We start from the raw sequence: 10721 nt of genomic DNA, 5'->3' as shown, positions 1-10721 counted from the left end.
AGTTACTAGATGAGTCCACCAACACTACCTTAACATATGCAGTATTAATAGTACCTCTGTCTGTCTGGCTATTAAAGTAGTTAAATGTCTGGATTTGTTACTAAGTTACTATGAATTTGCATAAAATTTTGTTTGACAATTTTGCCATGGAAACTTATTGCAACACTTGCACTGTGTGGGGTTTATCATCTACTGGCTGTTTTGGTAAGTTTATGTGGGGTTGCATTCAACACTAAGTTTCATTTCATAGCCTGTGCCTTTATAAGGAAAGTCAAAGCAAAGCAGGTTTGAACAAGTAGTAACGATGCTGATCTTCTACACTTTCATGGTAAATGAAACCAAACACCAATTTGCTGAGGTCTATTTCAGTTCATGGTTAACTATTGAAGATTTGGGTTTCATGTTGACTGCTATGCTCTAATTTGTGAAAGGATAAAGTATTACACAGTACACCAGTGGAGATTGACAATATCCTTTGCCTGTAAAGAGAGGAGTGCAAAAAACCTGTGCAATAAAAACATTTTAAGAACTTCACATAAGATCTTTTCACTGGTTTCTTTTGATTTCCGAGTAATTGACAGTTACACTTTTTATTAATATTTTAAAGAAAATAAAAAAGATCATTTACAGAAGGGTTTATTTTCCTCTCAGAAAACACGTGCACCATCAGTAAAACAGAACTGCTTTTACAACGTCTTATGTCTTTACAAAATCACATAATCTCTCTTTCCCACCACTACTGTTCAGGGCGCAGCTGTGTTTGTTGAACATTAACAACCTGAGGGCAGGGATAGGCTACTTTCTGACATGGAGCAGCAAGGCTCCGCAGGTTTTATTCCCACCAAAATCTTTAGACAGAAGGCAGTGTCATCCTGCAACATATGTGACCGGCCCCTCCTGTAGAGTGCAAACGATGGTCCCCACGTTCAGAGCCACATCTCTCTTTATGTGGCCCGTTTATGGGACATAAGAGCTCGCACAGCTGTAGCACATAACAGCAACTCAGCCAAGGTGTTAACAGAGCAGGCGGCTGTATTCGGAGAGGGCTGAGGACTTTTTCACGCCATCCCAGATACGAGCTGCGTAGTGAAACCTGTAAAAACACAACAAATTTATAGCGACCAGAAATTTGATTCACCTTCCTGATATTTTAGCAGTTTACTTTTAACAGATATTCCCAGTAGAGAGGCAAACAAGAACTGTGTGGCCTCTTGCTCAACATCCTGTTCGTTAGTTTTACGACTCAATGGCACGAGATTGTTTTTTATTTGTTTAGTTTTTTTCACCCCCACCTACCAGATTCATATTTAGCCTCAGGGCAACACTGTGCTACGACAGTTGTGAAACACAAAGGTTTTCTATAGTACATATGATAAGTGGAATAAGGAAAACAAGCATTTCACATTTCATATATGCATTAGAAAAAGTATATATTATGACAAACATCAACCACAAATAGTTCCCATTAAACAATCAAATAAGCAAACCACTCCTAATCATAAATAAAGACTCAGGTCGAGATGTTTCACACATTTAACCTAAATATGGGTCCTCTTCTGCTTTGAAAAAAAAAAAAAAATTTCAGAAGCACAAATTTGTGTCCTTTACCCATCATCTTATACTGACCTGCATGCAAAATCACACGAACACGCCCACACACACGCCCACAGGTTTGCAGAACTATACTTGTTCAAACTTTACTCTGATTTGACTTCATTGTGTACATCCTAGACCAAACCCTTAGCCTAATCCTAACCGCAATTCACATCATACCTCTAGCCTTAACTCAGACCTCAGAAAAAATAAGGTTCGGTGCATTCTTTGGTCTCCATGAGGACTATTGGTCCTGACATGGTCTGAGTTTATGCCAAAAACATGTTCACACATACTTGACTCTCGTAAAGCTCACTGTCTTCACTGTCACGAACCATGTGTACTTGATTTTTGAGTGCGCTGTTGTTGGCCTCAATTGACCCAGAATACAACACACAAAGAAAATGGATGAGCTAAACCTCATGAAAGACATTTTGCTCTCTTTTTTTGAGTTTAATTGCTAGTAGTAGTCCAAAGTTGCAGTTTGACTGATGTCCAACATCGCAAGTATGTAGTGTATTTTGTGTATAATAACAGCTGAAACACTATGACAATAAATATATATACTGCAAAAATATTTACTATGCGTGCTACACAAAGGCAACTGGACTTGCTTGAGGTTCGTGACGACTCATCTGAAAGGCTTCTTCATTTCTCATGGACTGGTAGGACGTTCTTGGTAATTTAACCTCTGTGGACACCTTGAGTGTCGTTGAGATCTCATGTGATTTGTTGACACACCCAGCCATCATGTGAGTCTTTAACCAAAACCCATAATCACGTGAGTCATGAAGGTTACATAAGTCAAGATGTGGCCGGGTGCTAAGCTACCTGGGGAGAGATGCCAGTACTGCTCCCATTTGTCTTCCCCAGCCAAAAAGTGTCTTGTCTTTTAGTTGTAGGTGGACTGCTGAGTCCTGATCTTAGATCTTTGGTCTCGTGTGTTGTGCTATGCTGTTTTGAAGCAACTGGTTGGCTAGGGTGGACAAGCTTCTTCCTCCTTTCCTTGGCGGAAATTTTAGGCTGTTAAATGAGTTTGTCAGGACGTGCAGACATTCAGTTTTTTAAGACAGAAATAACTGCATATCATTTTTTACCAGGGTGTCTGCAACTTTCATCAGCTTAGACTTAAGATCATTGTAAGGTCAATCAGAATGGAAAAAAGATCACTTTAATTAGTTATGCAGAGAGTTGACCTTTCAGAAGTCTGCATGACCTATTTAATTTCTCATCAGAAGAATATTACTGTTTATCCCTTTAAACAAAATCAAAAAGCACAAATGGAATTCTGGAATGAGACATTTTCTCTTGAGTTTTTTAAATGTACATTTTTGGCGCACTGAGCACAGAAGTTGAGTGCCATCTAGTTCCATTATAGTCAACAGAAGGCAGACATTTCTACGTTAAGAGGAACAATATAACTTAATGTAAAGAAGTATATTTAACTGTTTTCAAACATACATTTTGTAACACGTGCATAAAATATACTGCTGTTGTTTTAATTGTTGCTGCTGCTGTTTTTAATTTCTGTAAAGCACTTTGCACTACATTACCATGTATGAAAAGCGCTCTACAAATAAAGTTTGATTGATTGATTGATTGATTGAACAGCATCAATAACACTTGGGCTTACATAAACAAGTTGCATAAACATCCTAGGAGGACCTGAGGTGAACCTGATGACGCTGAACGCTTAACGCCTTGTTCCCTTTAATAAAGTACTATAGTAAAGTCTATGTCAGTGTGAGTCTCCTCCCCCTACATAACTTCCTTTGCTCGTCTTTCTCCTCCTCTCCGTTCCTCAGCTGTCCACAGCCTCTGCCCTCTCTTCTTTTCCCAGTCCATCATCGCTTTCCCTCTCATCTCATCTCTTCCTTGTACTCACACTCCTCCTATCTGCTGCACCCCCCTCTCCTCCAACACCGTGCAGGAGGTCTCGTGTGTCGTAGCATGCTGTTTTGAGGCAATTGGTTGGCTAGGGTGGACAAGCTTCTGTCTCATTTCCTTGCCAGGGACTTTTCATGTCAATTGCCACTCCCCACCAGTCAATTAGAACTGAAGTAGCCTTTTGAATGATAGACTAAGCTTCTTTAAGAATTTCAAGCAAGTCCAGTTGCCTTTGTTTAGCACTTGGATATATAGTATCATGACCTGGATCAGTGAGAACCTTTACCACGGACCCACACCTTGAAGTGCAGCTCTGTAGGGTTATTGTACGAAAATTGATGGAAGGCAACTACAAGGGCATAGATTTGGATTCAGGGGTGGGGAAAAAAGAAAAAAGGAGAAGAATTTAAATCAGTATTTTTAGCTAGTTATATTAAAAGATAAAATATGTAACATTTCCACGTTAAAATGTCTAAAATCGAATACAACTTCTATATATATTTTGTTAAGTTGTTTATTTACATTATCCCATTTGTTTCCAGTAAGGTCCAAACCCAGAGAAATTTGGTTGCCTGACGCTATAACTTCCAAGTAAACGCCAGATGATACATGAGAGAGTAAAAAAGGAAGTTGCCACACCCCACTGAACATGATGGTGCACAGAAACGATATATTGAAGTTGTATCTGCAACTTCACTACAGTTCTTATCTTTAATTGATGTTCAATAAAAGTGTCTGATAGGAGAATATTAACTGTAACTAAAATACAGATTCAAGGGTTTTTTATCTGCAAAATGCAGAGAAGGTGGGGGTACTTTATCTGCCACAAGTAGTGTTTGCAGATATGTTTCAGGCTGCACGCAGCCCCAAACAAACACCATTGACCATTAACTACTGTGGTGCAGTAGTCATTTGCATCCCTTTCTTAGTTTCCCATCTCTCTCTACAATCAAATAAAAGCAAACATTCCCCCATCTGCTATGGAAATAAATGTAAAGTGAGCAGAGAGGAATGTGATGTTTACCAGTTCTTCTCAGTGAGGATGGTGTGTGACAGCTGACAGCGAGGCATGGCTAGAATTTGGCTCCTGAGTTTTGAAACCATGGTGGAGAAGGCTGGGTGTCCTCTGTAGCCCGGAAGCAGGGAGAACAGCGGGTATGTCCCCGACCCTAAAAAAATGGCACAAAGATGAATTCCTATCTAAGACAATATTCAGGAGGACAACAGAGTTTTCCTTGATGTGAAGATAAATTCTTTATAACCTGCTTTAGTCAGATTATCCTCTCCATCATTCTCCTGCACAGGAAGAAGGAACATGTTGACTTCCGTTGTCAGATAGTCCTGCCCCAGGCCAGGGAAGAAATTGCAGTCCAGCATGGATAATGTCCCTAAAAACAAACCACATGTTATGGGTGCAGGTGTGGCATGTGACTATTTTGATAATCAAATCTAACCAAACACTGACGATTCCAAACCAGTTATATTGGTTTGTCTTTAACTACACTCAGTTTTAGAAACTAAACTGGATTTAAAAACAGCCATAGAATAAACAGAGTATATTTATCTGTGAAGAGAATACTGTTGTAGTTGTGAACCTTTGTATTTGAGATGAGAGTGGGCCATTAGTTTGTCCACAACCATATGCATGTTTTTCAAATTCCTTGGGCAGAAATCATCCCGTCTGGCCTTGTTCTGGAGGAACACTGCATGAGGGAGGAATTTAAAGAAAAGACACTTCAATTTTGACATCATTAAACCTTGCTAGCGTGTTTCTGTATTGAAAAGTCACCTATGTGAGGATAGTACTCTGCTCCATCGTCATTGCCCGAAGAGCCAGTGCTGTCATGGCTTGCAGATGGCGTGGAGGGTTTCAGCATCTCAGCAGTCTGAAGAAACCTATCCCCAAACATGACATGAGATTTTTACCAGGGACTACAGCCGGAAATTAGCCGTAAAGGCTAAAGCTGCTCCTTTGACTCTAAAGTTTATTAAAAGGAGACTGTCCACGTCATCATAAACAAATAAACTAAACTTAACTAAACTAAACTAATCTGATTCTGCTTAGTCAGTCAAATCAAGCAAGGACTCTTTCAAAGTCTTTGGTTCAAAATTAATGTTTGTGTTTTCCCGGACAGTATTTCCAATTGAAGACGGTGCTTTTAATATACATGTGGCATGTGTTTAATTGTTTAAGACATACTTGAACAATTTTAACCTATACTTAGGTGTCCATGCCCTTTCCAGATCAGTGCATCCTACCTTATAGAAACCACCAAGCTCATTACAGCAATTCTGTGGAAGTCAAGTTGGTATAAAGTTAAATATACACATGGAAACTTGCACATTTATTCATGTCAGCACATGTTAGACTGACACAAAGCCAGTCATGTCTAACATGTCTGGTTTCACTCCCATTTGTTTACAACAAGACCAACTGACTGAATAACATTATTGAGCTTATGAAAAAGCAGAAGACAAATATCCTCTCAAGATACAAGATGAAATGCCTAACATTCCTGCCACAGGAGGGGACGTTCTAGCTACCCTCACAGCCTTCCTGAAAGCTACCCTCTTATTTCATTCTGTGAACCCGGGCAGTAAGTATAACCTAGAGCCACTGCAGATAAGCAGGCACCTACCTGTAGAGGTTTAAGTCTGTGAACCAGTCTTGAACCACAATGACAACATGACACACCGTAAACAGGAAGGCGGCGATCTGAAGAGACTGTTTAACAGATTATAAAGAGAGTGGTCACATGAGTGTGTACAGAATAATTAAAATAAACAAACTGCCATTAGACAATGGATCAAAGGACTTAATGTACATATTGGCTCCTCAGTCAATGCATCTGTACTCATATAAACAACAAGTGTTTTCACACAGTGTCCTCTGCAGGCCAGCCACTGACCTGCATCTCCACATATGTGTGAGGGAGGTTGTACTCAGGAGGCAGCTTCCGATCATTGTTGATGAGATGGTCAAGAATAGACGGGCTGAGCATTGGCTGAAGAAACATAAAAGGCATGTTGCAGTCTAACCATAACTTCTTTCTATTCCATTGTGACATTTCAATTATTCACAGTTCATGACTGGCTTACAATCTTACAGCAAATTGAAAATACCTCCACTGTATCCACAATACTTCATTCTCACCTGTGTATCCAAGAAGATGACCCTCTCCTGTGTGATGAAGAAATCAATGCCTGTGCTCTGGTTTCCTCCTCTTTCCTTGATTTCCTGAGTCTGTGCTCTGAATACATAAGCCCTGTGCAAGCAAAATGCATGCTTAATCCACACTGAGGACACAACATGACCTCCATCACTTATTCTTCTAATTAGCCTCTCAGTGAGAGTGCAAGTCATAAATGTTTTGAGAACCTAAAACCTGGTTTCCTAAGTAAGCTAAAAGAAATATTACGACTGCAATTAACAAATGCATGAAGAGGGTGTATAGGTCTACATAAGTCTTTTAATTAGTGGTTCTAATTCTCTCTAAATAAATAGTATTTGATAATATGGTTTTCCTTGGACATTGTACAGTGTCACACGCTGACCTGATTTTAAATGTTTTCTAAGATGTGGGATTATCTGAAACACTCTGCAGAACCAGATGGGTTTACGATATCGCCCCCTTGTGTTCAGAAAGAGTACCATCACTTTTAAAGTGAAACTTAAAGATAGAAAACTTTGAAGGTAAGAATGAACTTTTTTTTTAAATATTTGTGTCTCATCTGTTTGTTTTATTTTTATTTTGAAGCAGAAAGACACACTGGGCCTTAGAGGACACTCTTAACTTTTGTATTTGTTTTTTAATTTTGCCATTTGTATAAAACCAAACACATGTTTACCTTTCTATAATAACTTACAATAAAAGGTGATGTGTTGTTGACAAAAATTTCAATAATCAATTTACTTTTATGGTCCCGTCACTGGTCTAACAATGTTACTAGCCCCATTCACACAGCCCTTTCAGTGCATAAATCATGCACCGATACTCTGCCTCCCCATCTGTGTGAAAGTTACAGATGTGGAGAGGCGGGACAGTTTCGCTGAGGCTCTGATCCACCTCCGTAGGTAGTATCAGAGCCACAGCAGAGGCGAGACAGCGTCTGGGTAAATGGAAAAGACGGGGGCGTGGATCAGGGGTGTGTCGGTCTGATGGTGTTCACAGTCTGACAACTAAACAGATCCTTCACTTATCAAATAAAAGAGAAATGTCCCACACCTCAACCCACACAGTAATGTTACAGGACCAAACAACAATAATGTGGTAACTGGTAGTGTCTTTGGCAACTTGTATGAGGAAAATAATACTGCATCCAGACGTGGAAAAATCTGTGTTCATCCTGTCTGTCCTACCGACTCTTTGTCACATTTCTGCCCGAAGAACAGCGTCTGTCCCCGGCAGCAGAGCCAGGTGGCTCCCACAGTTGAATGGCGATGATTACGTGACATGATTTAGAGCAAAAAACTTGAACTCGCCATGTCTTTGTCACATTCCACTTTTGCGTTGTTGCAGTTACTGTCTCTGGCAACTTGTATTGAAAAAAATCACTGCGACTGTGAGCCCTCCTGACCGAGTCCCCAGTGAACTTTCCCCCAGAAAACAGCATCCCTCCCTCCTTAGTACTGTATTAACAGTTCTGTAAATCTGAGACACTTTTGCTGCCAGATGTTTTCAAAACTTAAAGTTCAGTCCTTCTAGGTTTAGACTTAATGGGAACGCCTCCTCCTCGTCAGCACCTTTTAATTGTGCACTTCTTAATGGTTCAACTTCAGTTTTAGCCTCTACTCTGTCTTTTTCTCCCTTAAACGTCCTCTGATGAGTATTTTTTTCTTAAAACACTTTGAGGAAGTGTTATTATTTTATTAATAAAGGAATTTAATATATCATCTACACATAACTGCGCAGTTTATTGTTGATGTTACAACCGACCTTACCTTTGATCTTCCTCGGGAGTGTTGGCAGATAACAGTGACATGATTGTAGATTTCCCAGCTCCCTGCAGACCAATGACTCCCACCACCAACATATCCGTCTGGTCCCTCAGATACTGCAACACACCACACGGTATATTGGAAACATTATGAAAACCTTTAGTTCGATGGCTCCGCAATCAACTAAATTCACTGAACATGAACTCACCTCCATGGCGCTGTCGCACCAATTCATCTGATCATCCACTAGCTTGATGCTGTGCTTCATCTTCTCAGGAGGGAGGAGTTTAGACTGGCCAACCATGGCTGGAGGTCATATGAAAAGATTTATTTTACATTTTCTATACACACAGAATTTTAAGTATTGAATTTTTCTGTACATCACTGTAACAGACATTTACAGTGGGAAAAAAATGCTCTTTTTGTGTGATCTGCAATAACTCACGGTCCACAGCACTGCTCGATGCAGAAGCACCCATTCCTCTGTTTTGGATCTGGTATACAGGCTGCGTAGGTCGCTGCCCTTCCTTCTCCATCTTGGAGGGTCCAGGACCAGAGGGCTGAGCTGCCACCTCAGGAGGAGTCCCTGGCTTCCCTCCATCATCCCTAGCTTTCATCAACATGATGGGCTTCTCCAGGACTGGAGCTCCACCGACAGGTGCATTCTGTGATGGCTTGGCCTTGAAAAGGATCCAACAACAACACAAGTCTATAGATAACGTGATCTGTAGAGGAGCTTAAAAGATACAAGCTTTACTTTCTATGATGATCACTTGTGAACTGTGACTCATTTGATTTGGAAATGTTGTCCTAAATTCCTGAAAAACTTATGTGAATGTACAAATAGCTTCTATTGCCTTTGAAATAGGTGGTGATGGTGTTGATTTCACATACTGCAGTCACACTAATATTTTTACTTTGTAATACTGCCTAGATACACCAAAATGTTCTGATGTCATTATGACTGTGTCTATTTTTGCTTGTGTTCAATGAGGAGAACCACAAAAGACCTCAGTATCTGACACAAGCTGACTAACTCACCCTTTCTCCAGGGGGTTTTGCAAGAATGATGGGGGTCTTCTGAATGAGTGGCCCTGGTGGATCCTCGCTCCCATCCTGAACAGATAAATGAAAAATGAGTTACTATTCAGGAGTAAAATAGTTAAACCAGCAGTGAAGACAACATAGACTGCATCAATGTGAGTGACGTTATGTGTGTGAGTACCCTTCGTTCTCTCGGTTGGTATTCTCGATCCCGACTGGGTCCGGACAGATTTTGGCCCGGAGGTCCAGCATCTCTGTCTCCCCGGCGTCGCCTCCGCCTGCGGCCCTGCCCGTACATCCCGGGCTGACTGTGGCCGGACTCTGACATATATCTGCTCACCTGATTCACTTCAACAGCAAAACTGATGTCAACAGACCGCTAAACGTTAGCTAACGATGGGAGCCGAGTCAAAGCTAAGGCGAGGTAAATATAGCCTAATATTACTTTCACTGAAATGTCCTCGAAACTACTAATCTGCTCTCACCAACCTATACTGTGACCATTACTTTCGGTAACGTCAAACGTTATTTAGTGCTGACTTCGTTACATATAAACCCAATTCGCTTGTCTATAGGCATAAATAACGTTAGCTTTAGCTTTCCGCTAGTGCGCTTGATTCGGAGCCAGCGTTTACCGTTACAGTACGTCGGATGGGCGGTTGCCAAATAACAACGCGTTGGAAGAAACTCCACCCGCCTGAAATTCTATGTGCTTCTAATCAAACGCAACTTGTTCGTCTGGTAAATGGAGTCGTGATGAAACATCGTAATGATATGGATAGTTCTGCCACTTCACCATTTATTGATAACTTTGATATTCTGTATATTTTACTACATAAAGGAATATAAGATATAATAGAGGAGGATATAATACGACGCATTCTTCTTTAACCTCGTGCTACTGCTTTTTGTTTGATTTCTTTGAAAGTAAATTAATAATAACCACATCCTGACATAGGTTTCTTAAAGGCATAGTTCAAATATTATAAGTGTTTACAGTATAAGCGTTGCTCGAGTCAAGAGAACAAATCCTTTAGATACTTTCAAATTAATAAAACATGAAAGCATGTCGATCATTCAAGGCCAACTGTGTTATGTTTTTGGTCCAAAAGAATTTTGATTTAAATACCTCGTAAAATTCTGACTGAATGAAATTATTCTTCTGAATAAAATTTCAACAGCGTACTTTTGAAGTTTTCCCCCGAAGTTTGGGGGAATATTAAACTTGACCTCTGGTGCATTCTGGGAGATGCAGGCG

The 10721-nt window shown here is 40.3% G+C and overlaps 1 protein-coding gene across 1 annotated transcript; it reads right to left on the bottom strand.

Moving 5' to 3' along the window:
* Positions 1-620: 620 nt before the first annotated feature.
* Positions 621-10183, bottom strand: smg9 (SMG9 nonsense mediated mRNA decay factor). Its single transcript, XM_073486083.1, has 13 exons — positions 9645-10183; positions 9461-9535; positions 8865-9099; positions 8628-8725; positions 8423-8535; positions 6635-6746; positions 6390-6485; positions 6120-6205; positions 5270-5376; positions 5076-5183; positions 4743-4868; positions 4505-4649; positions 621-1093 (listed from the first exon to the last, which is right to left on the bottom strand). The coding sequence occupies exons 1-13, from the start codon at positions 9789-9791 to the stop codon at positions 1015-1017; spliced, it is 1527 nt and encodes a 508-aa protein (XP_073342184.1). The 5' UTR covers positions 9792-10183; the 3' UTR covers positions 621-1014.
* Positions 10184-10721: the final 538 nt, after the last annotated feature.

Source organism: Pagrus major, chromosome 17, assembly GCF_040436345.1.
Source record: "Pagrus major chromosome 17, Pma_NU_1.0".
Taxonomy (NCBI): Eukaryota; Metazoa; Chordata; class Actinopteri; order Spariformes; family Sparidae; genus Pagrus; species Pagrus major.
The sequence above is the reverse complement of the archived record's forward strand: the minus strand, read 5'-3'. Positions and strand labels throughout refer to the sequence as shown.

Coding starts and splice junctions, on each gene's coding strand:
- smg9 (XM_073486083.1), bottom strand. CDS start 9,791: ATGTCAGAGTCCGGCCACAGTCAGCCCGGGATGTACGGGCAGGGCCGC. Junction 8,726..8,864: donor ATCGAGCAGTGCTGTGGACC/GTGAGTTATTGC, acceptor TATGACCTCCAG/CCATGGTTGGCCAGTCTAAA. Junction 6,206..6,389: donor ACACATATGTGGAGATGCAG/GTCAGTGGCTGG, acceptor TCTGTTAAACAG/TCTCTTCAGATCGCCGCCTT.